The sequence below is a fragment of the Hyperolius riggenbachi genome, chromosome 3, assembly GCF_040937935.1.
Source record: "Hyperolius riggenbachi isolate aHypRig1 chromosome 3, aHypRig1.pri, whole genome shotgun sequence".
Classification (NCBI taxonomy): domain Eukaryota; kingdom Metazoa; phylum Chordata; class Amphibia; order Anura; family Hyperoliidae; genus Hyperolius; species Hyperolius riggenbachi.
In genome coordinates this window covers 105,135,883-105,163,779 of record NC_090648.1, presented here as the reverse complement: position 1 = coordinate 105,163,779, position 27,897 = coordinate 105,135,883, and the positions used below count along the sequence as shown (strand labels likewise).

The following is a 27,897-nucleotide window of genomic DNA, read 5'->3' as shown; positions in this document are numbered from 1 at the left end:
CACTAATCTATTACGCAGCACTATACAAAAGATAGGGGAGACAATGTTACACAGCGACATTACAGCGTTAACCAATGGTACAGAAAATGGTGATTTAACAGTAAACACTGGTGCGCAGATTACAATGTAGGGATAAATATTGAAGACAAGTCGCTGTGTCCATATGATGGTGGAGAAGAGCACACGGGGAGGAGGGCTCTGCCAAATTGGTTTACAATGTAAGGGTTGGGGGAGTGGTACACATAAGGGGGAGGGGTTTATGTCTAAGTGAGGGGGTTGGAGCTAGGATTATGGCTGGCAAGCAATGGTGCACTGATGGAACTTTAAAGTAAACCTGAGGTAAATACAGAAGAATGTTTTATACATACATTGGGCGTCTTTTAGCTGCCTGTAGTCCATTGGCTCCCTTTGTGTTTGCCTGGACCCCCCCCCCCCCATTCTTCCACTGTCAGTCAGGCCCGGTAGTCACTGACCTAAGGGGCCCATACACTCAGCTGATTTTCTGATCGATCGATCGCAAATCGGTTGCCCAATCGACCGAACGACAGCCGGTTTTTATCGATTTCGACCAATTTCCATAGAACTGGCTGGGTGGAAAATCTAGGTCAATCTGTTGAGATTGCTTATCATTTTGCATTGGCCCTAATGGAAATCTGATGGCCAAAAAAATGCCATCAAATAGATTTCAGGCTGAAATCTATTGGAAATATGTTCCTGGTAAAAAATGTCCCTAAACACATCAGATAGATGAAAAAGCTATCTGATGAGCTAATCTGATGAGTGTATGGGCACCTTAACATGCATGTGGGGCCCAGGCTGTGTACTACCTTGATTGCGCACCTTTGACCTAGAGTGGTCTGCACCTGCGCAGTTAGATGCGGCTTATAACTGTGCAGGTGCATGGGAGCGGGATCAGGGAGGTGTGCGGCCATGCCACCCCACCTGGCTTACTTTACCAGGGCTTACAGCGCCAGAACAGATGGGACTGGACAGAGGTTGTGGGGTGGTGAGGCATTCCATAGAGTAGGGGCTGCTCTGGAGAAGTCCTGGTGCCTCACGAGTGAGCAAGTAATGTGAGGGGCTGACCTCCATAGTGTTGAGGGATGAAGAGAGCAGGTTGGGTAGTATCTGTCGACTAGATTCAAGAGGTATGGTGGATGGGTTTGTATGCCAGACAGAGCAGTTTAAATTTAATTCTAAGGGTTTTGTTCAGTTCTATACTTCCACACCAAGATTTATTTTAAGCGGGACCCCCCTGGAGAAAGGTTGGGTCTGACCATATGGAGGCTGGGTCTTCTTTTCTGAGCCCCCACAGTATTTTTGAGCACTTCCATCCGAATCCCAGAACATGCTGTAAATCCTACTAGTAAGATTGTGCATGACTCATGATTATACCAGATCTGCTCCCCAGAGCCGTCTGTGGATGGGCTGAGCTGTGCTGCTGACCCATAATGGCTATGTGGTAATTACATTACATGTGCACCTGGGATGGGCTGTATGCGGTTTATAAGTTCCCTGGAATAATCACACGTGCTGTGAAATCCTGCTGTCCAGGGAAATGAACAATGCTGAACCATATGTATGCTGTCATGCATGGGAAAGGCTGCTGGAATGTTAAACAAACTGTTTATGATGACATCACAAGGGCTGGGGGATTAGTATGGTTTATATGCATTAGAAGTTTGGACTGAGACCTTAGAGATAAAACTGCTGTTAAATCAAGGATGCCTGGACTGGCATAGTCTGTTTTAATTGATTTTAAATGAATTGTTTATAAATACAGGCACATAATACAGCATGAATTGCTGTTACGCCTCTCATCCTCCCATCTGTGCAATGGTGACCGCATTTCAGCAACGCGCCCTGTACAGGATACAAGGACATTAGAGGTGCATAGACTGCACTGTCACTGGTCATCCATGCGTTGCAGTTTAGCGCAGAATCACAACACATGGTTGCATGCGTTTGTTTGCGCAACGCAGTGCGATTCCGTTCCATCGAAAGTGGTGAAAGGGCCTTAAAGGACCATTCCAGCAAGAACGGCAGTTTTTAACTGCCAAAATAGTACCATATCAGTCAGCCTCCCTACTCACTTGCATACCATTTTGGCATTTAGACTTCACAACTGTCATTCAGGAAATGCTTTTGAAAACAAAGAAAACCCTGAGAATCCCTCATGTGGAGATAGACTTGTCCAAAATATGTCGGTTGCGTCAGATTTGAACTTTTTAACTTTTTTTGCCAGAGTGGTCCTTTTAACCGGGATGGTACCTGAGCAGCAAATTTTAGATAATTGCATTTGCTTGCATTACATATGCTACCTATAACTCAAAGCCAGAATAAGCCAATATTATATAATGCTGTAATTATACAGTCCCCACCCCCATATAGCTTGTTCTATGCTAAAGGTCCGTTTGTATCTCAAAAAAAAAATCTGATCTGCATGCTTGTTAAGGGGACTTGGCTAGAAGGGGATCAACAGGACAGCCAGGCAATGTGCATTGTTTAAAAGGTGAGAAATATGTCAGCCTCCATTTTAAAGCGGACCTGAACTCTCTGCTCTCAAAGGTATGCAACAGCATAATAACCTTTAAAGAAAAACATTTCTTACAGCTGATGCAAATTCTGCAATAAATCCAGGGCTGTGGAGTCGGAACAATTTTGGGCATCTGGAGTCGGGAGTGGGAGTTGGATAATTTTTGTACCGACTCCATAACCCTGAATAAATCTGCAGTGTGTTTTACTGCTATAATAGAAGTAGGAATAGGGTTAAAATCCTGCATTTGCAAATTAGCTGCTCAGCTGAGGCAGTCAGCTGACACAATGGAGAGATCAAATTACAAATAGTGATTAGACACAGATGAAGGCATTTCTCTTCTGTCCTGTGCCAGAGTTCAGCTCCACTTTAAGAAAGCACAGTGGCTACTTTGCTTGTGAAATATACTGAAATAAAGTTATGTTTGCACACTTCTGTCTTTGCTCACTGGAATTTACATGACCTTTGTTTTCACAGGATGGTACAGAGGATTCACTTGGAGGAACAAGTCACAGAAGGTGAGTGTATATTGTAGTAGATGTGTATATATGTTATGTTGTGCTGGTTGCCTCTTATTACAGTAGTTGGAAGTGCTTTCTATGGATCATTTGCATAGTTGAGTCTGTCCAGGAATTCCCACTCTTTTCCCTCTAGGCCATTCTATATGGGGAACCGCATGGTGCCAAAACTACTTCAGGATGTCTGCAAATTTTTAAATGACCGATTCATTAAAGCAAAATTATGGGTGCAAATATAGTGGAGGAATTCTGCTTCCACCGCAGTCTTTTTATTAATGCTGGCATTAGACGTGACTTATCTCTGGTAAGAACTTGTAATGGTGCTTCTGGACTTGCTTCCAATATTAACTGCTTACATTCTTTTTCTGGCTTCCTGTCAGCAAAGCTCAGTATTCTTACATTATTGACTTGTGTGATAAGTAAATACACAAAGGACAGATCACTGCATCATGACTGGACTCGAATAAAAGTGATTTTGACTTCTGACAGAGTGACTAACCTGTGGTACCTTACATGCTACTGCAACCATTGGGGAGGTGGGAGTTGCATAATCGCCATTCCAGCTTCCATCTTTAATGTCCAATAAGTACTCTGGTCTCAGAGAGTGTGCGTGCGCAGTACAGAGCTGCTCATCTTCAGAAGTACTCGGAGGTGCAAATGCTTCCGAGGAGACCCAAAAATGCAGCCAGCCGGAGATTTGAATGGGGGAACAAGGAGACCAAATGAGAACAAGGAAGGCTCAAAGGCAGGCATGTCCAAAGTCCGACCCGGGGGCCAAATGTGCCCCCCAAAGCTCTCTACAGTTGTTAATTCCATGCTGCCTGCAGGCCGTAGCCAGGCGCTACATGCAGTGGCCACCTCATGTTTCCATTCTGCCTCCCCCTTTGTTTGCCTGTAGGTTATCAGCCATACACTTCTGTGCAATTCAGATTTTACCTACAGGAAGTGAGCACTAGAGTCTCACTTCCTGCTTGGCTTGCAGAATCTTTTCTATCAAGAAATGCAATTTTATTTTTTTATTTTTTCTCAATTAATATTTGGCTGTGGTGGAAAATTCTGATCATTTTTTTTCATAAAGTTGAAAGATTGGGAATTTCTTGATTTATAGACCGCAGCAATTTTTAATTGGGGAAAATTGAATGTAGGTGTGTGTGTGAGATACATAAAGTGGAACTTCAGCCTAAACAAACATACTGTCGTTAAATTACATTAGTTATGTTAATTAGAATAGATTGGTAATATAATCTCTTACCCACCCCGTTTTAAAAGAACAGGCAAATGTTTGTGATTCATGGGGGCAGCCATCTTTGTCATGGGGGCAGCCATCTTTGTCATGGGGGCAGCCATCTTTTTGGTTGAAAGGAGGTGACAAAGGAGCATAACACACAGTTCCAGCTGTCCTTTGTCCTGATAACCCCTCCCAGCTGCACACCCTAGGCTTCAAATGTCAAATTCAAAATGTAAAAAAAAAAAATAAAAAAAAAAAAAAAATTGCACCAAAACAGCAGAACGAGAACATCAGAAATCCCATCATGCTTTGCACAGCATCAGGGGAAAAATGCCCGGGCAGTTTTCTTCTGTGCAGCTAAAAATGAGGCTTGTATAAGAGAAACAAAGTTCTGATGCTGTGAAACTGTTAAAGAAACGCCAAGCCTTTTCAGTGCTGCTGAGTAGATTTTTAGTCTGGAGGTTCACTTTAAGATTCCCATTAATGGTGCAATTTTATGCTATTTTATCTTATTTAGCAATCGATTTTATCCTATTTAGCAATTGACCAAAGAATTGTTCCTTAACGATTGCCTTCATAAACTGTGAATTTTCTGTATAGTTTTCTGTAGAGTTCAATAGTAAAAATCGCATCGAAAGATGGCATTCGGTGAAAAATTGTACCGTTAATGGGAACCTTTGTTTCAAAAGTTAATTCATCAGTAAATTCAATTGTAGCTCTCGAATTAAAAAAATAAAATTGTATCGTGTGGCCAGCTGTACCGTGAATGTCAATTAACCTAGTCTGCCTTGTTCTTGGGCAAGAGATGAAACAGAAACGCAGGGTGTCCTGTGTGGAAAGGATTTGTGCTGGTTGCCCAGGTCAGCCAGTCATATACCTGGTTCTTTAGATATAACCATTGGAGGTGGGGCAGAGTGCTGTTTCTTTATTAGATGATAATCTGCCTACCCAAACTATCATGTGGAAATGCTGTATGTATTTAACATAGATGATGGACTGATAATGGCAAGTACAGTCACATCTGTTCTGCCCATGCAGTATGTACTGTATGTTTGCTGCAGTTTTTCAGGCAGTAAGACAGAAATAGACTTAAAGGGAACCTGAAGGGATTTTTTTTATTTTTAAAGTTACTTACCTTAGTAACCCACTAACCAATCTGATTACATTGATGGGTTTGATTCGAAGAATGGAACGATTCCATTAAACTGATTGTATTGTTTTGCGTATGATTTGAGAGGTGTTGTGGGAGATGGAGAGCAGCATGCAGCACAGTGGGTAGATGCAGAGTAGCATGCACCCGAGCAGCAAGAGGTGGCATGGAACTGTCTTAAAAGAGGAAAGTGGCATACAGCACAGTGGCAACAGGTGGTGTAAAGTGTCAGTGAGATGGAGAGCAGCATGCAGCACAGCAATGTGAGGTGGCAGGGAAGCATTAGGGAGATAGAAAACAGCATGCAGCAGAGAGAGGTGGTAGGGAAGCGTTAGGGAGATGGAGAGCAGCATGCAGCACAGTGGCGAGATATGGCAGGGAAGCGTTGGGGAGATGGAGAGCAGCATGCAGCACAGCGGTGAGAGGTGGCAGGAAAGCGTTGGGGAGATGGAAAGCGGCATGCAGCACAGTGGCGAGATATGGCAGGGAGGCGTTGGGAAGATACACAGCATGCAGCACATAGGTAAGGGATGCAGGGAAATTTGGGGAGATGGAGAACCGCATGCAGCACAGCAGCGAAAAGTGGCAGGGAAGTGTTGGGGAGATGTAGAGCAGTGTGCAGCACGGAGGTGAGAGATGACAGGGAAGTGTTGGGGAGATGGAGAACAGCGTGCAGTACAGCGGTGAGAGATGAAAGGGAAGCGTTGGGGAGATGGAGAACATCATGGAGCACATCGGTGAGAGGTGGTAGGGAAGCGTTAGGGAGATGGAGAGCAGCATGCAGCACAGCGGTGAGAGGTAGCAGGGAAGTGTTGGGGAGATGGAGAGCAGCATGCAGCACAGCAGTGAGAGGTGGCAGGGAAGTGTTGGGGAGATGTAGAGCAGTGTGCAGCACAGCGGGGAGAGGTGGCAGGGAAGTGTTGGGGAGATGTGGAGCAGTGTGCAGCACGGAGGTGAGAGATGACAGGGAAGTGTTGGGGAGATGGAGAGCAGCATGCAGCACAGCAGTGAGAGGTGGCAGGGAAGTGTTGGGGAGATGGAGAGCAGCATGCAGCACAGCAGTGAGAGGTGGCAGGTAAGTGTTAGGGAGATGGAGAGCAGCATGCAGCACAGCAGTGAGAGGTGGCAGGGAAGTGTTGGGGAGATGTAGAGCAGTGTGCAGCACAGCGGGGAGAGGTGGCAGGGAAGCGTTGGGGAGATGGAGAGCAGCGTGCAGCACAGCGGTGAGAGGTGGCAGGTAAGTGTTAGGGAGATGGAGAGCAGCATGCAGCACAGCGGTGAGAGGTGGCAGGGAAGTGTTAGGCAGATGGAGAGCAGCATGCAGCACAGCGGCGAGAGGTAGCAGGGAAGTGTTGGGGAGATGGAGAGCAGCATGCAGCACAGCAGTGAGAGGTGGCAGGGAAGTGTTGGGGAGATGTAGAGCAGTGTGCAGCACAGCGGTGAGAGGTGGCAGGGAAGCGTTGGGGAGATGGAGAGCAGCATGCAGCACAGCGGTGAGAGGTGGCAGGGAAGTGTTAGGCAGATGGAGAGCAGCATGCAGCACAGCGGCGAGAGGTAGCAGGGAAGTGTTGGGGAGATGTAGAGCAGCATGCAGCACAGCAGTGAGAGGTGGCAGGGAAGCGTTAGGGAGATGGAGAGCAGCATGCAGCACAGCGGCGAGAGGTAGCAGGGAAGCGTTGGGGAGATGGAGAGCAGCGTGCAGCACAGCAGTGAGAGGTGGCAGGGAAGCGTTGGGGAGATGGAGAGCAGCATGCAGCACAGCGGTGAGAGGTGGCAGGGAAGTGTTAGGCAGATGGAGAGCAGCATGCAGCACAGCAGTGAGAGGTGGCAGGGAAGTGTTGGGGAGATGTAGAGCAGTGTGCAGCACAGCGGGGAGAGGTGGCAGGGAAGTGTTGGGGAGATGTGGAGCAGTGTGCAGCACAGCGGGGAGAGGTGGCAGGGAAGCGTTGGGGAGATGGAGAGCAGCGTGCAGCACAGCGGTGAGAGGTGGCAGGTAAGTGTTAGGGAGATGGAGAGCAGCATGCAGCACAGCGGTGAGAGGTGGCAGGGAAGTGTTAGGCAGATGGAGAGCAGCATGCAGCACAGCGGCGAGAGGTGGCAGGGAAGTGTTGGGGAAATGGAGAGCACCATGCAGCACAGAGGTGAGAGATGACAGGGAAACATTGGGGAGATGGAGAGCAGCATGCAGCACAGTGGCGAGAGGTGGCAGGGAAGTGTTGGGGAGATGTAGAGCAGCATGCAGCACAACGGTGAGAGATGGCAGGGAAGCGTTCGGGAGATGGAGAACAGCATGCAGCACAAGGGTGAGAGATAGCAGGGAAGCGTTGGGGATATAGAGAGCAGTGTGCAGCACAGTGGTGAGAGATGGCAGGGAAGCTTTGGGGAGATGGAGAGCAGTGTGCAGCACAGCGGCAACAAGTTACAATATTGGCGGCAAAGCAACCCCTCTCTCTGACTGTCACCTCCCCCCCCCCCCCCCCCCCTCATCCCCCCATTCACGCTAGGATAGTTTTTATATTTCTAAAAAACTGTACCTGCTCATCCTTTCAATAAAACCCTAAAAGGTGTTTTTAATTTGGTTGTAATTGCATTGAATGTGCAGCCCTGGTAAATGTTGTGATTTGTAGCAATATATTACAAGAGGCGATGATCACATTAAAACACTGTTGATGCTCTCAGGCCTTGGATCTAGGTGTGTTTTTCTCATTACCCTCCACTATAAGTGTTTGTTTTGTGGTTGCTGTGTTAATGTAGCTTCCTTTTCTGGAAAATCTTGAGGCCTTTCCTAAAATATTTATTTGCTTTGCTCAGAGTTTCTTAGTGTTTACTTAATGTACCCTCCCAGCCTGGAGATAAGCGTGCTGTAATGTAAGGAGTGTTCCTGACACAGCCAGTCACATATCATAGCATGTGCTCAGAGCTACAGCTGCAGCAAAGCATTTTGGGAGATAAAAAAGCATGGCAGGAATATCTAGTGATCACTGGTATGAGTTGCATCAGGGTGGTCCAACACTGTACATGGTCTGTGATTTACGCAAGTTAGCAATTAGATGTGAAGGAGACTGCTATTATTACATTAAAGCTGATGCACATGATCTATATTTGTTTCTTTGCCAACAAGCACAGATTTGGTTTATTTTGTAACGGAGGGGAGAGCAAAACTGTATTTTTCAATAGTGAGCATTTTCTGTTAACCCCTTTGTGGACCCATTATGATAAATGTTCTCCCCAGTGATGCAGCTACAGACCTCGCCTCCCTCCCCTTCACCTTTCCATCCCTACATTGCTCTTTTCAATACGCTCCCCCACATTTAATAATTTGCTCCTTCTGCCACACGCACACACACACCTGCACACACATGCACACTACACGCTATATGGCTGTACACACTGTATGCACTCCACACACACTACTGGTACCTGTTGCAGCAAAAGTCCTAGCCCATTGAATGCATGCTGAGGCTTTTAGATCTTCCTCCACATCAACACCAGTTGCCCCATTCAGAGACAAGAGAGGAGAAATTACATATGGGGTGGAGTTATCTTGCGTCAAATGTGGCAAGGGACCCAGAAACCAGCTTCGGGTGGGCGGGAGGGGGTTGTGTGGAGAAGACAACTGGTGGGCCCCCTCAGTAGCATAGGCCTGGCCCTATTCTCATCCAGGGAGAGCGTTAGAGTAATTGCACATTCCTGCCGTTTGGTGATTAATTTATATCGCCAGCAAAATGAATCACAAGAACTGCCTGTGCTCACCACACCTCCAGCTTTGGTTGTCCTTGCTAAATATCCTACTGCTGGCATTTTGATTGTAGTTACTAGCAATGTGATCTTCATAGGAGTCTATGTAAAATGCCTGCAGCTTCAGAGAAATCACTAGTAATTGCCAAGCAACTCTTTCTAACATACCAGTTTAAGCTGGCGTAGTCCAAATTCAAAATGTACCTGAAGTCATCCTAAAGCTATTGTGGTGAAAATGTCCCTGCTGTTTATAGTCAGCAAGATGCAAAGTTGATGCAGAATTATGCAAATTTTCACAACTTGGACAAGGATTTGATTGGTCATTTTTCAAGCTGCCTTAATTTGCATCTTATTGACCATCCATAGTCCCCACGTATGTTTTAATTGCTACGTACAACCCACCATAACCGGCTCCCTCTTCCTTGTAGCAGGGCGCAGAAATCGTCAGTCAGTCCTGACCTGAATGCATTGCCGGGTGCATTGATGTTTCCGTGAAAAGTGATCCTTAGCCCGATCCATGTACATAGCATGCTGCCCCCCGGCCACCCTACCATCTGCGATTCCTGCTCTCGCACCTCTCAGATTAGCCTGAGCGTTCACAAAGTACCTAGTACATTATGGGAACAGAGTGACATTGAAGCAAGGTGGATGGATCAGGGTGGGCTAGATTGCCATTCAGGGGAAAGTCCTTGTGATTGGCTGTCCAGTGGGGATGGTCGAAACATTTCCATGGTAATCCTATTTTCCGAAATTCAAATCGGCTTTCCATTGTGCAGAAAAAAATGACATTGGAAATGTTATCCCAATTACAGAACTCTGAAGTATTGGAGCAACCAGAGAAAGCAGAAATCGGATTACTGCAGTAATTTTAGACCACTCACAAGACTCTGATACTACAGAGTATTTCTGAGTCTTGTGATTTCCATGGTATTCCAATTATTGTGGTAAAATTATGCATTCTCCGATTGGTCCAATAATCCCAACTCAAAAGTATTTTGCCAATCAGAGAAATGCAGAATTTTACCACAGTAATCAAAATACCCGGAAATTTTAAGCCAATCACAAGACTCTGAAATACTCGGTAGTATCGGAGCCCTGTTATTGGCTTATAATTGCTGCAGCACTGATTTTTGCTGAAGCATTTGTTATCACTCGGAGTTGTAAGGACGGGGGGGGGCTCAGCCTATCAGCCTATCAGCCTATCAGTCTATCAGTCTATTAGTCTGTCAGTGCTCAGACCATAACACAGCACACTGCATCAAATTGGTCTTCATGGCTGTTATCCCAGAAGAAAGCTTCTTCTTAGATGATGCACGAGAAAGCACTTGAACCGTTCCCTGAAGACAAGCAAACTAAGGACATGGATTGTTGGAACCATGTCCTGTGGTCTGATGAGATCAAGATGAAATTACTTGATTCAGATGGTGTCAAGCATGTGTGGCAGCAACTAGGTGAGGAGTACAAAGACAAGTGTGTCTTGCCTACAGTCCAGCAAGGTGGTGGGAGTGTCATGGTTTGGGGTTGCATAACTTCTGCTGGTGCTAAGGAGCTACAGTTCATTGGAGGAACCATGAATGTACTTTGACATACTGAAGCAGAGCATGATCACTCTCGTTGAAAACTGGGCCGCAGGGCAGTATTCTAACATAACGACCCCAAGCACACATCCAAGTGGACCAATGCCATGCTAAAGAAACCAAGGGCAAATGTGCTAGACTGGCCAAGTAAGTCTCTAGACCTAAACCCTATTGAGCATCTGTGAGGCATCCTCAATTGGAAGGTGGAGCAGCGAAAGGTCTCTAACATCCTCCAGCTTCATCATTCAGCAATGGAAGAGGATTGCAGTGGCAACCTGTGAAGCTGGAAAATAATGGTGGGCACACAAAATATTGACACTTTGAGCAGAATTTTGACATTTTTCACTTTTACTCACTCACTGGGGTTTACTCACTTTTTGTTGCCTGTGGTTTAGACTTTGGCTATGTGTTGCGTTATTTTGATGGGACAGCAAATTTACTCTGTTCTTCAAGCTGTACACTGCCTACTATATATTGCACCAAAGTGTCATATCTTTAATGCTTTCCTGTGGAAAGAATTCAGCTCCTTCCATTTCTCGTTGATTGTGTCTTCTGTATTACAGCTCTATTCACTGACCTAATTAGTTAAACACATACTAAAATATGTAATGGACTCAGGTGTTGAAGAGTAAAGTGAAATGTTTAGACAAGGGAACAGTTAAAGGAGCACTTTTGCTTGTGGCTCCTGAGTAAGTGTCAGTAGAGACACCTCCTTTCTTCTAGATAATTGCTCTACTGGAGTCCTTTCTTAAGCATTCCAAACATTGGTTGTGTTTCTATAAGCATACAGCAGACTCAATACCTGCAGCTGAAAAGTCCCAATGTACGTTCTTTTCACGGAAAAGTGGGCTACCCCTTAAAACAAACAAATTCCTTTGTGCTAGAAAGTTCAAGCTAGTTGGTGTAACAGCTTTTAAACATATTGAACTAAAATATGCAAACATTTCAAGAATAACTTACAGCAGACGATGCATCTCATGGGCTAAAGTCACGTGATGTATGGGCACTGCAAGTAAATGTTATATAGTTACATTCGTTTGGTTGAAAATACATGTATACATCAAGTTCAAGCTGCTTATCTGTATCACATGTGAATATACAGTAAAACCCCCGTTATCCAGAACTCAGTTAAAGCGGACCTGAACTCAGAACTTCATCTCAGCTCTAAAAATATAAGCAACAGCATAATAAACTTTAACTACTTACGTACCACCGTAGTTGAAATCTACGCCCTGTTTGGATGGCTATCTGGCTGCCAGGGGGCGTAGATTTCAACTCATTGCCACTTGCGCGCATCCTCCATTTTCGTTGCTCCTGACGATCTCGCCGCTGAATCCCCGCCGTCTCACGTCACAGCTCATTCACTCTGGCTGTCTCTATGATGGCAGAGCCCTGTGAGCAAGGCAGGAGCCAATTTCATTGGTTCCTTGCTCTGTCTTTCAATGTAAACACCTCCCATTGGCTTACATTGAAAGACAGGGCCAGGAGCCAATGAAAGCGGCTCCTGACCAGCTCACAGGAACTCTGCCGTCATAGAGATGAGAAAGTGGGTGGCCCAGGTTCCCGATGTGCGGCGATTCGTTGAGATTCCGCTGTTTCTGTACAAGGGGTCTCTGGTGTTTAAGGGGGCTGAGACTGCTGGTACTTTAAGTGGTCAAATAACATTCATTTGTTACAGCTGATACAAATCCAGCCAGGGCACTATCTGCACGGAGTTTGTATGCTCTGCCCGTGTCAGTGTGGGTTTCCCCTGGGCAATCCAGTTTCCTCCCACATCCTAAAAACCTAGAGATAAGTTAATTGGCTTCCCCTAAAATTGGCCCTAGAGTATTTATCTATCTATCTATCTATCTATCTATCTATCTATCTATCTATCTATATTGGACATAGGACTATGATAGGGATAAGATGGTGAGCCCCTCTGAGGAACAGAGGCTATTATTTAGTACTTTTATAGCGCTGACATCTTCCACAGCGCTGTACAGGGTATATTTTCTTGTCACTAACTAGTGACAAGAAAATATACCCTGTACAGCGCTGTGGAAGATGTCCGCGCTATAAAAGTACTAAATAAAAGCCTGTACAGCGCTGTGGAAGATGTTGGCGCTATATATTAATACTAAATAATAATAATTGTACTATGCATAAACACATTTAGAGGAGTTTGGTTGTGTTTGGTGTTCATGTAGTTGTTTCTATGTACTCTCGTTAATTGGAACTTGACATCAGGCTATAGGAGAGTAGTCTGCACAGTAATATGTCATAGACCTATCCTATAACTCTTGTTTTCACACAGGCAGCGCACATTGCGGGTGATGGGGAAATTAAAGTGGACCTGAACTCTTGCACAGAAGGAAAACATAGATAAATGTACCCTGTATGTATTTAGAGAGTTTAGCCTGTGTAATTCTCCCTTATCTGTGACTAATCAAGTGTAATTTGATCTCTCAGCTGTGTCAGCTCAGGAATCTTGGCAGAGCAGCTAATTTGTAAACACAGGATATTAACCCTATGTCTGCTTCCGTGAAAGCAGGAAGTAGACACACTACAGATTTATTGCAGGATTTGTATCAGTTGTAACAAAGCAGTGTTTTTCTTTAAATTGTAACTGTTTGCCATAAAATAAAAAATCAATTCTTTATTTTTATCTGGTGAACAAGTAATAAGGATGCTAACCAGGCAATCCAAAAGTTAGAAATCACTATTACTTTTCTTGTTGATAAGTGATCATTCCCTGACTCTTATTTGGTACATTGCCGCAATAAGCAAGTTAATTGCAGGGCATGCTGGGTTGTGTTTTTTTTTTTTTTTTTTTTTTTGCTTTTTTACTTCCCCCTCAGACTTAACTCCTGCAGCCTTATTGGTTGAAGCGTCTTTCCCTCCTTATTTCCCCTCCCACACCTCTGGTCCTCTCTGATTGGTCAGCATCTCTCATATTAAGACAATGCACTTTCTATTGCAGAGCTGAGTGGGAGTGCCTGAAGACTGGGAGGAGGGCGGGCAATGTATACACTATCAGGCAGAGGAGAGTAAAGGCCCATACACACGTCTGATTTTTTGGAACGACGGGTTGTTTGAACGTCCCGTCGTTCAGACGTCCGCCCGCTAAATCGGGCGTGTGTACAGATCCGGGCGGATCGCTCAAACTCAGTCTTATCACGCAAACGACAGTCTGTACACACGCCCGATTTAGCGGGCGGACGTCTGAACAACGGGACGTTCAAACGACCCGTCGTTCCAAAAAATCAGACGTGTGTATGAGCCTTAAGGGAGGAAATTACATCAGGATTATCTTCAAGATAGACACAGTTAAAATGGATAATCCTAAGGATTTTCTCTTTTTTTTTTTACTATAGAAAAATCTCTAAAATCAAAACATGGACAGTGCAATAGATATGTTATGTAAGTAGAGCAAGTACAGTGGGATGCAAAAGTTTGGGTAACCTTGTTAATCGTCATGATTTTCCAGTATAAATCGTTGGTTGTTACGATAAAAATGTCAGTTAAATATATCATCTAGGAGACGCACACAGTGATATTTGAGAAGTGAAATGAAGTTTCAGAAAGTGCGCAATATTTGTTTAAATAAAATTAGGCAGGTGCATACATTTGGGCACTGTTGTCAGTTTATTGATTCCAAAGCCTTTAGAACTAATTATTGGGACTCAAATTAGCTTGGTAAGTTCAGTGACCCCTGACCTACATACACAGGGGAATCCAATTATGAGGGAGTATTTAAGGGGGTCCATTGTATTTTTCCCTCCTCTTTTAATTTCCTCTGAAGATTAGCAACATGGGGGTCTCAAAACAACTCTCAAATGACCTGAAGACAAAAATTGTTCACCATCATGGTTTAGGGGAAGGACACCGAAAACTGTCTCAGAGATTTCAGCTGTCTGTTTCCACAGTTAGGAACATACTGAGGAAATGGAAGACCACAGGCTCAGTCTAAATTAAGGCTTGAAGTGGCAGACCAAGAAAAATCTCGGTTAAACAGAAGTGATGAATGGTGAGAACAGTCAGTCAACCCACAGACCAGCATCAAAGTCCTTCATGATCTTGCTGCGGATGGAGTCACGGAGCATCGTTCAACAATTCGGCGCACTTTACACAAGGAGATGCTGTATGCGAGAGTGATGCAGAGGAAGCACACAGCACAAACAGAGCCGCCTGAGGTATGCTAAAGCACATTTGGACAAGCCAGCTTCATTTTGGAATACGGTGCTGTCGACTGATGAAACTAAAATTGAGTTATTTGGGCATAACAAGGGGCATTATGCATGGAGGAAAAAGAACACATCATTCCAAGAAAAACACCTGCTACCTGCAGTAAAATATGGTGGTGATTCCATCATGCTGTGGGGCTGTGTGGCCAGTGCAGGGACTGGGAATCTTGTCAAAGTTGAGGGACGCATGGATTCCACTCAGTGTCAGCAGATTCTGGAGACCAATGTCCAGGAATCAGTGACAAAGCTGAAGCTGCACCAGGGCTGGATGTTTCAACAAGACAACAATCTTAAACACTGATCAAAATCCACTCAGGGCTCGTTTCCACTATCGCGAATCTGCATGCGTCCAACGCATGCAGATCCGCACATGTAATACAAGTGGATGGGCCTGTTTCCACTGTAGCGTTGTTGAGGTGCGTTTTTTTCAGCGTGAAAAAAACGCACAAAAGAGCCAACGATTTCGCCTGCGTCGGGAATCCGTGCGAATCGCCGCTAATGTATTTAATAGTAAAAACGCATGCGTTTGTTACATGCGTTTTTACCCGCGATTTCGCGTGCGATTTCGCACCTTTTTCAATTTTATTTAGCCCTGGCAGTGTCATGGTTAATTTCGCATGGCACCCTGCCATGCGAAATCGCATGCGAAATCGCGGGTAAAAACGCATGTGGAAACGCATCCGCATGCGTTTTTACAAGCGTCGGAATGCGGCCGAAATCGCGTCGCAACAGTGGAAACAAGCCCTCAGGCATTCATGCAGAGTAACGAGTACAAGGTTCTGGAATGGCCATCTCAGTCCCCAGACCTGAATATATTTAGAAATCTGTGGTGTGAGAGAGCTGTCCATGCTAAGAAGCAATGAAACCTGAATGAACTAGAGATGTTTTGTAAAGAGGAATGGTCCAAAATGCCTTCAACCAGAATCCAGACTCTTACTGGAACCTACAGGAAGCGTTTGGAGGCTGTAATTTCTGCAAAAGGAGGATCGACTAAATATTGATTTCATTTCTTTTTTGTAGTGCTGAAATTTATGCACCTGCCTAATTTTGTTCGAACCATTATTGTACTCTTTCTGTAAATCCAATAAACTTCATTTCACTTCTCAAATATCAATGTGTGTGTCTCCTATATACTTAACGACCGCCTAACGCCGATAGGCGTCGGCAGGTTGCAAGTGGTTTCCCATGGAGCGGCCTTTCCTTGTCAGTTCATGGAGGGTGTCTCCGTGAACAGCCTGCGAACCTCCGGTCGCAGCTCGCAGGCGAAATGTAAACACGTGGGGAAGAAATCCCCTGTGTTTACATCATACGGCGCTGCTGAGCCGGCTGAAGCCTATCAGAGGCGGCGCAGGATGCATCGCCGTCCTGTGCCGCCCAGGGGAAGGAGGGAAGGGAGCGAGGCGGAAAATCGCGGAAAAAAGGGGGGGGGGGATCTGATCGCCCTGCGTGCCTCCTGACCTGTGCTGTGGGCTGGAGAGCCCACGCAGCACAGATCAGCCAAACATGGCCTGGTCCGTGGATATGATATATTTCACTGACATGTTTTATCACAACAACCAGCGATTTATACAGGAAAATTATGACCATTAGCGAGGTTGTCCAAACTTTTCCATCCCGCTGTATTTATCTACTTATATATGTGTGTGTTTTTCTGAGCTAGTATGGCTGACCTCTCCTCTTTAAGTGTTATTATGCTGTTGCTTATTTTTAAAAGCAGAGAGGAAGTTCTGAATTCAGGTCCGCTTTAACAGCTGTTTCACATAATATTTTTATAGAGCAAATGTCTGTAGTTTTTAGCAGCAGAGTAAGAAGTCTTTCTGTATGCCTATTCTTGTGTGATGATTCATTTCTGTAATTGTAGGTTCCTTTAACTGCAAGTTTGTAGCGTATAATCTGTGGAACGGTGTTTATTTTCCGAGCATTCCATTACCGGCGTGTGCTTCACATCATGATTGCAGGAGAGCCCAGACAGATTTCTAGAAAACGCATCCAATAACTACGTTGCTGAAACATGCGCAGTTCAGGGGTTATTAAGTTTCTCCAGCGAGTTTCTTTCTCAGAATGTGCCACTTTATGCACCGTATGACCTCGTCAGGGCATTGACTGAAGAAATGTCACTCCTTGGAGTTATGAGGGTAGTATAAAGTGTACCTGTCAAACAAATACAGCCACACACCGGTCCAGAATGTTTGTTATAAGGTCAGGTATTTTTTACAGTGCAGCCACTCATGTGCAGCTTGTGTCTTAAAGGGAACCAAGCAGCATTTTTGGCTCAGGGCATATCAAAAGCGCACTAAAAATGTAATGTATCAGCGTAACTCATTACTAACAGTGTGGCTCATTACTAAAAAAAATTCATTCTACCTCTTCTTTTTGCATTTAAATGTTTGTTAAAAGCTTCTATTACCTGGCGAGCCTGCTATCCACAGAAAGAGCAGTCAAATAAGGACTGCTGCAAATAGCAGTAGCAATGAGCAAACCAAAGCTTTCATCAGCATTGGGAGATAGGATACTGTTCTTCAAACAGTTTAGAGAAGTCACATTTGATTACATTCACACCTTCCCCCTGGATAAATAAGGGCAGAATGGAGGGGGGGGGGGGGAATGGCAGCTCCTACAGCTATAAGAAACCAGGACAAACTACAGAAAAAAAACTGCTTGCATCCACTCGGGCAGCAGGAGTGGACAGTGTAGCGCCCCCTCCGAGGGACTATTGTGGCCCGGTTGCTGCCCAGTGCACATGGTTTTCAACCATAGGATGCATGGGAAACTCATCCATTTTCCTGTAAAATCGCACACAGCTCAGAAGCGCTGTCCAGGGGTTCCGCTGCTGATTGACAATTGTGAATGGATCCTATTTATAAAATAGTATCTTTTCACTGTCTTCTGATACAGTAACAAGGATAAAAAGAAATCCATTTTCCTCTGTAGAGGGAACATAGCCTCATAGGAAATAAATATGGCAGCCACCACATGCCGCTTACTTCAGAATCAGAAAAACTTTAATCGCCAAGTGCGACCAGGTTGCACCCAGAATTGTTCATGGTAAACACACGGCATTAGATAGAAGAAACAGTTTACAGACAATAAAACCGGCATTAAGACATACAGATAAGCAGAAAGTGGGGTTGACATTTGCATGGATCTTCATTGCAGAGAAGGGGCACAGAGGCTGCAAGGCGGTGAGAATGTGAAACTAAAGACTTGACGGTTAGAGGGTGAGTGAGTTCAAAAGAAGGACTGCCTGAGGGAAGAAAGAGTTCCTATGCTTGGTGGTTCTTGTGGCAATGGTTCTGAGGCAGCAGACAGAGGGGAGGTGGTTGAAAAAGTGCCTGCCGGGGTGTGAGTGTTTTTTACGTATCTTGAGTGCCATGGACCTCAATCGGTTGGTGTATAGGAGGTCTAGAGGTGGCAGGGGAGATCCGATGATCCTCTCCGCAGTGTTGATGATTCTTTGAAGTTTGAGCCTGTCACTTACGGATGCGCTAGAGTACCAGACCACAATGGAGGAGCATAGGATAGACTCAATAGTGGCGGTGTATAAACAAGTCAACAGTTCCCGTGGCGTGCTAAACTTCCTCAGGTGTCTCAGGAAGTACAGACCTTGCTGAGCCTTCCTCTGGATTAGGCTGATGTTCTTCCCCCTCACCGCATATCATGTGTGATAGTGGTGCCCAAGAACCAAACGCTTGACACACTGGGATCCTCAAAGCCCTCTATGAAGATAGGGTGGGTGAAGGAGGACGCTTCCTGAAGTCAACGACCAGAACGAGTTTATTTAAGCACCATTCTGTTCGCCATAGATGAGACCAAGGATGGTGGTGTCGTCCGCTAATTTGATGACTATTACAGAGTTGGCAGATGAAGAGCAGCTGTTTTTTTCCGGTGGGAACAGGAAAGGGGAGAGAACGCACCCTTACGGGGCGCCTGAGTTGGTAGTTCTTTCCTGGGAGGAGCAGCTGCCAAGCTTGACAAGTTGTGTCCTGTTTGTAAGTAAGTCCCTGATCCAAGCACATAAAGTGAGGTCGAGACTGAGTTGTGCAAGGTTGGTGTACAGAATGTCTGGGCAACATGGTATTAAAAGCGAAACTGAAGTTGAGGAAGAAGATCCTGGCCCAGGTGCTTGGATTATCCAGGTGTTCCATGATTGACGCCAGATTGATGTTGATTGCATCCTCAATGGGTCTGTTTGACCTGTATGCAAATTGGAATGGAATGGAGGCCGAGGCTCAGCTTGTCCGAGTAACCCCGTTTCACTGCTTTAATTTTCCTGGCTGCTCAGAACTCCTCCGAGGTACCCGATTTGTGTGCTTCCTCCTTGATTTTACAAAGCCGACACAGTTTCTCATTAAACCAAGGCTTATTATTGGGGAAGACTTTAAAGAAAAGAACCTGATGTAGGAGGTGACCACCTCTATCCACTCCAGGGCTGACCAGTCTGGGCAGTCAAAGCAGGCCTGAAGTTGAAGCTTGGTGGACTCCAACGGCCTCCTGTGGGTGGGGATCAGGTGGATTAAGCAGTGGTCAGAGTTATCCAGGGCCGTTCATCGAGCGGATTTGTAGGCATCCTTGAGCACAGTGTAGCAGTGGTCCAGGGTGTTCTCCTGCCTGGTGGGGCGTGTCATTTGCTGCCTTTACCGTGGCAGTTCATGGCAAAGGTTAGTGAAGATTAGCTCTATTGAAGTCCCCCAAGATGATGAAGAGGGAGTTAGTAGGGCTTTCTCCCACCTATGGATGGTGTCACTAAGCGTACGCACTGCAGCCTTGGCATCTGTGTCAGGGGGGATGCATACCCCTACGAGGGCGAAGAAGGCAAACTCTCTGGGTGAGTACACAGGCCTACAGTTTACACTTCAGGTTCCCTTTAAACCGATTAGCATTGAATACTGGATGTTTCCCCCTATATACACAATTATATAAGAAGCACCTTATAAAGTATATTGTGGATTATGTTGGGGATTAGCTGCCAGATCTCTTAAGGTCATTTCAGGGCTGTGAATCAAGGAAAAACCTTTTACCGGCTTTGCTGTGGTAGAGTGCGGTTTATTTGCTCTCCCGTGAGAAGGTTGCTGAATCCAGAGAGATTTGGCAGTGCATGCATTGAGCAAGTCCTTTGGCTGATTTTGCATGCTTGTCAACTTCCTCAAAGGGAAAAGTTATGGACTTGGTTATATTCTGTTTCTGCATTGTGAACTTGTGTAGTTTACATGCCTAATCTACATGAACTTCTTTTTAAGCTCTGCCCTGGGGGCTGTAAGCCTGCCAGAGTGTAGATGATAGTTATAGGAGAACAATCTTAACTAGGAGCTGCTGAGACTATTGTTTTCATGGTTTTATAACGGATATTTGATTATAGGCCTTGTAGCGCTGGTTTCTCTTGTTACTCCTCATGTAGGTGTAAGAAGATGAGGGTGTGATCAGATCAGGCTTTCTCAACCAAGGTTCCCTGGAACCCCAGGGTTCCTTGAGTACTCTGCAGGGGTTCCTTGGCATTTTCCCCCATCGTAGGGGAAGTATAATAGAGCACATTATAATAGGTGGTACTTTAACAAGCAGCACTAAATTGGGGGGGTCAGGAGACAGTATAGTCTATAGTGAGTGGCAGTGTAATAGTGGGTAGTGAAATAAACAGCCACCATGCCTCCTCCGAAATAAATGCAGGGGTTCCTCGAGATCGAAAAATTGTTTGCAGGGGTTCCTTGAGATGCCACAGTTATTTGCAGGGTTCCTCCAGGGTAGAAAGGTTGAGAAAGGCTGGATCAGACTATGAAATATAATGGTTGTCTGCAGGGCGTGGAGTCAGAGCAATTTTTGGGTACCTGGGCCTACCGTATATGCAATTAACCTTTTCTCTTGAGTTATCTCCTAGGAGATCATGTTTATATTCTCTTAAAAATAAATTAAGCATTTTAAAATAGAAAAAGTACCTAAAAGGGGGTGAAAAAGTACTATCAAAATTATTATTAGTATTGCTTGCTGGTGGTTTAAAAGGTTTAAAATATATATAACATGAGTTTGTATAAGCCGACCTGTAGTAAGCAGGTTTTCACTCCAGTAGTCAGCCTACTGTGTCACTGTGACAATCGGCAATTGATGAGGAGGAGGGTATGTTGGGGGTATAACCTAGCCTTACTTTTCCTCGCTAAAGTACTATGCCCATTGTTGGTGGATAAGGAAACTCTTCAGACAGTCACTGGCCTGGTACGTTGCCTGGTAATATGGAGTGAGGGTTTATGGTGTTAACCAGTTACAATAATTTCATTTCACTGTTGATAGAAGTCTTTTAAGTTCCTCTACAGCACCCAATTTCCTTCTCCACATGTTGTTAGAAGACTTCTGGACTTGCTTGAAGTTTTTGTTATATCTTGATTAACCGTCTCGGGACTGCGGAAGTGAGAATCTACTCCGCATCTGTGGCTCTCTAGTTATGATGTTCTGCTGTAGTTCTGATGCAGGGTAGATTCTACACCGCGGCTTTCTTTAGTCCCTAACCGATCGCTGCTTGCGGCCTAGCTTCCTCCTATCACTAAGGAGCTAATTTCATTGCGTCCTTACCAGTTGATCACTGAGCCAATCACAATCGCTGAACGGCTGAATGAAAAAAAGCTCTGATCCACGACAGGTGCAAGAAGAAAAACAAAACAAGATCTACTTACCCAGGGCTTCCTCCAGCCCCTGGCAGCCTATCTGTCCCTCGCCGCAGCTCCGGTGTCCCAGGATCCCCTTCGTTGCAGATGTCAACCTCGCCAGGTCTGTGCCTGCGCACAACGCTCCAGGCCACGTGATAGTTAAAGAACTGATCTGAAAAGTCCCCAGCAAAATAAGCAAATGCACATAATTCTCACCTCCTGCAGACTACATCTGGAATTTTGCGACTTCCCTCAGGTGTCCCTTTCACTCCTTTCTAAAATCCGGCACATCCATATTTAAAATGTTGCATACCTGCGAAGTTCTTCCATAACATTTTATATCTCTCTTTTCTCCTTGCGGATTCAAAGCGCCAGAGCTGCAGCCACTAGGGCGCGCTCTATAGGCAGTAGCAGTGTTAGGGAGACTTGCCTAAGGTCTCCTACTGAATAGGTACTGGCTTACTGAACAGGCAGAGACGAGATTCGAACCCTGGTCTCCTGCGTCAAAGGCAGAGCCATTAACCATTACACCATCCAGCCACAATCGCTGGATGGTGATATGCTTGCTCAGGACACTTGGAAGCAAGCTTCAGGGGGCGAGAAAGGGGCATGAGTGGTCCGGACGGATGCCAGAAGCCTGTCCTTTCCTGTTTCTCTGAAAGTCAAACTTTTTCTGGTGGGAATTCTAAGGACTGGGGAGAGCAGACCAAGCAGCTACATGCCCACAGAGGTATGTGTCAGGAACCGGCCCGCGGCACGCCTGCGTATACGGTTCCCGACTGTGGGTTTGACCTGATCAAGCGGGGAACAGCCTTATTTAAGCTAAAAACAAGGCTGGGACCCCTCAAACACTTCCCACTGCCACCACTAGCCGTTGCTAGACACGTTCACTCAGCTGTCGAGTGCTCAACACGCACTCCGCGTTTTCGTATTTGGGTCAGCTTTGCACTTAGGCTGAATACGAGAACGCCACGCACAGTTGCAATCTTACGCTGTAATGAAGCAAAACCACTAACAGTCGTTCCGAACGATACTGTTAGACTTCCCACTCGGCTGTCGAGCGCAGAAGGGCCTCATACACACAATGCAATTACAATTTCATACGGTAGTGTTGCTCAAGCGTACAATTAGGCATGAACTTATACACGGTTACACTTCAGTCTCTTCTAGGCTATGAGTGTTAGTTTAGCACAGCAGAAGTCAAGCTTATTAAATAATGATTTAATATTCCATAAAAACATAGAACAATGCAGAACTTAATATATACAAAAGATTACAAAAAGACAAAGTAAAAATGTTACAAGATAAAAGTTACAAAAATAAGAGGTTACAAAGATCAAAGTTACAAAAATACACACACGGATATTTGCGTAAAAAGAACGTTACCAGCTTAGAACGTTGTTTGACGGGAGGACGCCGTTTCGACCAGGAGTCGCGATCATCTCTAGCTAAAGCGCTACCTCCAAGAGAAGATTCTTACTAGGTATCTGCCTCTGCTTTTTATACTCTGAGCTACGCCTGGAGGCTGCAACTTCCTTGGGGAGGGGAGGAACTAGGTTTTAATTAAATCTCAGACATATTCCATTTCCAGGTAAAAGTCTATACATCAAAGATTGTGAAGTGAGGCTTTCAACTCCAGGTGAAAACTTGATTAAGGCTTTTTCCTGTCTCCGTTTTTCAAGTCTGCAGAGATTCCAACCCCCTTCCAATAGATGTAATTTACAGGGTATCGTTTGCACCTCCACTAATAATTTAATTTCCAGTAGCCTGTCATGTACATTTCCAACATTCCTGTGTTAGTCTCCAGACTCTGGTCCTCTTGCTTTGTGTATTGAGACAATGGGCTGTCTCCTGGGTTCAAAAAGCCAGGCAGATAATCCCATTAGCACTCTGAGGAACTGCATACAGAAACTCAAAGCACCTCATATGGTCAAGACAATCACCCATTTCCTTGCCCCAAGCAACTCAAGGTAACAGCTCCCTTCTGGCAGACCTACACGGAACACAGGCAGAAAAATGAAAGAATATGTTCCTTTATTCCTAACATCATCAGCACCCCAATATATCACCACAGTATGTACCATTCATGTCCGCATACCTCTGCGCTTAATTTAAAAAGTATAGTTCGGGTCAGGTATCCTTTAACAAATGTCATGTTGATAGAAGCAGATGTCTTGCGTCTCTTGCCTGCTTTCTTGAAGTCTTTAGCCATATTGATTTGAAGCGCCTGAATGCTTCCAAGCTACGGCGTTACATTGATTTAATCTTGACTGCCCATCTTATATTTATAGACTTGGAGAGATACTGCTGGGTTACATTAGTGACAGCAGGAAATTCAAATCATCCCACCGGAGCTTGTTTGAATTTTTCACACCATTGACCAATGATCGAGCCATATCAGCCTGCACTGTCTATAAATATAGGTGGTGCTGGTGTCCAAAGACAATGTAAGCTGGAGACGTCTCTTCAACATACCTAAAGACTTCAAGCAAGCCTATACGTCACAGGCTGGTGTAGGGCAAGAATAGAAAGAGGTTTCTAGCAACACTCAGGTGCAGATAAAGATGAGCCAGCGATAATAAACCCTAACAGCCCTTGTTGACACCAAGCAATACATTATTATACCTGTGTGTACTATTTAGCAGTGGACCTGAACTCCTGCAAAGGACAGAAGGAAAACAGAGAAAATGCACCCTGTAGGTATATAGAGAATTTAGCCTGTCTAATTCCCCCACATCTGTGACTAATCACAGGTGTAATTTGATCTCTAAGTTGTCAGCTGGCTGCCATGGCAGAGTGGCTAATTTGTAAACACAGGATATTAACAATATGTCTGCTTTCATGAAAACACTGCAGATTGAGTGCATGACTGGTATCCGCTATAACAAAAAACGTTTCCCTTAAAGGATATTATGTTGCTGTTTATATTTTTTTTTTTCATCATAAAACTTTTTATTAACCACTTCACTACTGAGGAGTTTTACCCCTTGAACACCAGAGCAATTTTCACCTTTCAGCGCTCCTTCCATTCATTCGTCTAACTTCATCATTACTTATCACAATTAAATGAACTATATCTTGTTTTTTCCGCCACCAATTAGGCTTTCTTTAGGTTGGACATTATGCCAAGAATTATTTTATTCTAAATCTATTTTAATGGGAAAATAGGAAAAATGTGGGAAAAAAATCATTTTTCAGTTTTTGGCCATTATATTTTTTAAATAATGCATGCTACTGTAATTAAAACCCATGAAATGTATTTGCCCATTTGTCCCGGTTATAAAACAGTTTAAATTATGTCCCTATCACAATGTTTGGCGCCAATATTTTATTTGGAAATAAAGGTGCATTTTTTTCAGTTTTGCGTCCATCCCTAATTACAAGCCCATAGTTTATAAAGTAACAGTGTTGTACCCTCCTGACATAAAAATTTAAAAAGTTCAGTCCCTAAGGTAACTATTTATGTATTCTTTTTTTTAAATTGTAAAGGTTTTAATTTTTTTTTTTTTTTAATTACAAAAAAAAAATAAAAAATATTGAGTGTGGGATGTAATGAGTTAATTTTTTGTGTATAAGTAATGAATTTGTATGTGAAAAATGCTGTAGGGTGTAGTTTTACTATTTGGCCACAAGATGGCAACAGTAACTTTTTGTTTAATGCGACCTTCAAACGTCCTTCCGGGCGCTTGGAGGAAGTACTAGCAGACTGGGAAAGGTTTTTTTTTTTTCACAATGATCGCGCTGCTTATCGGACAAGCAGCAGATCATTGCGGGGCTTAGAACAACGAATGGGAATGGATTTTCCCGTTCATTGATCTCCGGGCGGGCGGCGTGTTTACGAGCGGGAGTGCGCGCTAGAGTGAGCGGGAGCGCGGGCAGCGGTTGGAGCGCGGAAAGTACGGATTTCTCCGTCCCTGGGGGTGAAAGGATGGAAAAAGGGACGGAGAAATTAGTACGGGCGGGGGTAAAGTGGTTAAAGATATATCGATACATAGAGTATGCAAAAACATAGCTTAGCAACATATGATAACAGGGGCCAAGCATAATACAGAAAGTACAGAAGTTATCTATAATCCAGTTGGAGATATCAACACATAATGATAACCGTTGTCATTATAGCAAGCTCTCTGACTTTTACATGACCCTTAAGGGTAGCCAGAGAGAGCTATTGATAGTATAGCAATCTGGCGGCTGCAGTGGACTAAATAGCGTCCCGGCCAGACCTTGAGGTGGATAGACTTTGCAAGTGTAACAATAATTCTGATCAGGATACATTACATTCATGCATGGTCTAACCCGTTCCATATGTAGGCATGCGCAATATTGCTCAATATTATTCACTCTTACTCCTACATTAACAGCCTAGGAGAACAACTAATAACTAAACATAACTGTGTTACAGCATGCTGAAGTACTCCCTTATCTACTATAGACTTTTATCTTGATGGATCCAGTATCTTGTATCGAGGAAGGGATCTTTAGGAGAGAGCCTGTAGGTTTGGGAAGAAAAGGTTGCTCTGGGTAGAGCCCACCCTAGCTCTAATTCTATTTTCCATAGATATATTATTGTGTGCAATCGATATGACTTGGGATATGTGGAGTTCATCCTGAGATTTCCAGTTTGAGAAGATTAAATGATGGGCAGCAAAAATGATATGACAGACCGCAGGTTTAAATTTAGGCGGTAGTGATTCTGCACCAATAAGGAGTAAGGCAAATTGGGGAGAGATACAAAAATTATTGATCATGGTTCTTTTTATCCAGTATTCTATACTGTTCCAAAGGTGAAAAATTATAGGACAGCTCCATACCATATGTACAAAGGTGCCAATATCTTTTCCACATTTCCAACAAAGAGGGGACATATCTTCAGAGAAAAAAGCCATGCGTCTGGGGGTTAAGTACCATCTAAATAGGATTTTACGGGATGTTTCCCAGTGGGTGTTCTATTTTGAGATTTTGCTAATCGTTTTGTTTGCTGAGATTAGTTGTTTTGGGTTAATATCACACTGTAAGTCATTAGACCAGATATTCGCGTAGCGTAAAAGTGGGGAGTTTAAATGTTGATGGAGAACCTCATACCATACAGAGATGCCTCCTCTGAAATGACCTTTAAAATTTAACATAGTTAGTATTTCTGGTTGGATAGTAAACGGTACTAATTTTTTGAGGATATCAGATGGAAAATTCTATGATATGTGAACATTTGGGACGATTGTAAGTTAAATTGTTGAGATAACGATTGGAAAGATTTAATCCTCTGGTCTTCAAAAATATCTGAGATAGAGTTTATTCCTGCCTTAGTCCAAGGGAGAAGATCTAGATGGTTAAGGACTGATATATGTTGTTTATATTTTAAAGCAGAGGAAGTTCTTAGTTCAGGTGCACTTTAAACTAGTGCATCGCGATTGCAATGTGATTTTAAGTGATCAGAAATGTTGTGTATGCTGCATTTTCTCTGTTTCAAAACACGATGAAAAATCACATTGCAAAATTGCATTTGGGAGTGCATCTTGCAGTGTTATGCTAGGCATACACGAGTCGACCCGGCGGCTCAATTAGCCGCCGGATCGACTCCCGCTGCGTCCCTGCGGGCGGCCGGATCTATTCCCGCTTGTCCCCGCGAGCGCTCCTTATCTTCCGCTCGATTCCCTGCTATTGTCTGCCCGCGGGGATCGAGCAGGGTATCGATCCAGCGGGCCATCGGTCCTGTTGGAAATTATCAATCGAGCCATCAGCGGCTCGATTGATAAGGGCGCATCGGCCCGTGTATGCCCAGCATTAGAGTCCTAAAGCATGGCAAAATTATTAAGACTGAAGCTGCTGCAATCCAAATTGCACTGGGCTTTAAATGTTTTTCCCCTTTTTAAAGAAAAGAAAGTCTTTTTAAAATACTATTTTTTACATGCTTCTTGGGTTAGCCTTGACATACATACCAAATGTGGTGTTTACCATATATCATATGTCCCCCACAATCAACCGTGAAAATTACCTTGATGCGAATAAATGGGAAATTTCGCAAAATTTATTTCATAAAATATTTTGCTTAACCAAGTCCTTTGTGAAATCAAGTTTAAGAATGTTTGCCTCCTTACAGAGGCGAAAACGGTGAATATGGCAAACTTTGAAATTCGCCCCCAGGGAGGGTGGGCGTACCAAAAATTTTAACGTGTAGACTCTGTTGAAGTGGTTGGTCCTATCATTTATTTATTTTATTCATTTATTATGGTAGCTTTTATTGCTATTATCATTTTTTTCACTTTTATTATTGTTATTGCAACCTATTATGAGGTCT

General features: G+C 44.3%; 1 protein-coding gene across 2 annotated transcripts in view; it reads left to right on the top strand.

Annotated features, from left to right (window-relative positions):
* DOCK5 (dedicator of cytokinesis 5) overlaps positions 1 to 27,897 on the top strand; it is a 205,088-nt gene that overhangs the window by 85,978 nt on the left and 91,213 nt on the right. For both annotated transcript variants that reach the window (XM_068274725.1, XM_068274727.1), the window contains exon 3: positions 3,014 to 3,054. In XM_068274725.1, coding sequence (XP_068130826.1) covers positions 3,014 to 3,054 — 41 coding nt within the window. The remainder of the gene's footprint in view (positions 1 to 3,013; positions 3,055 to 27,897) is intronic.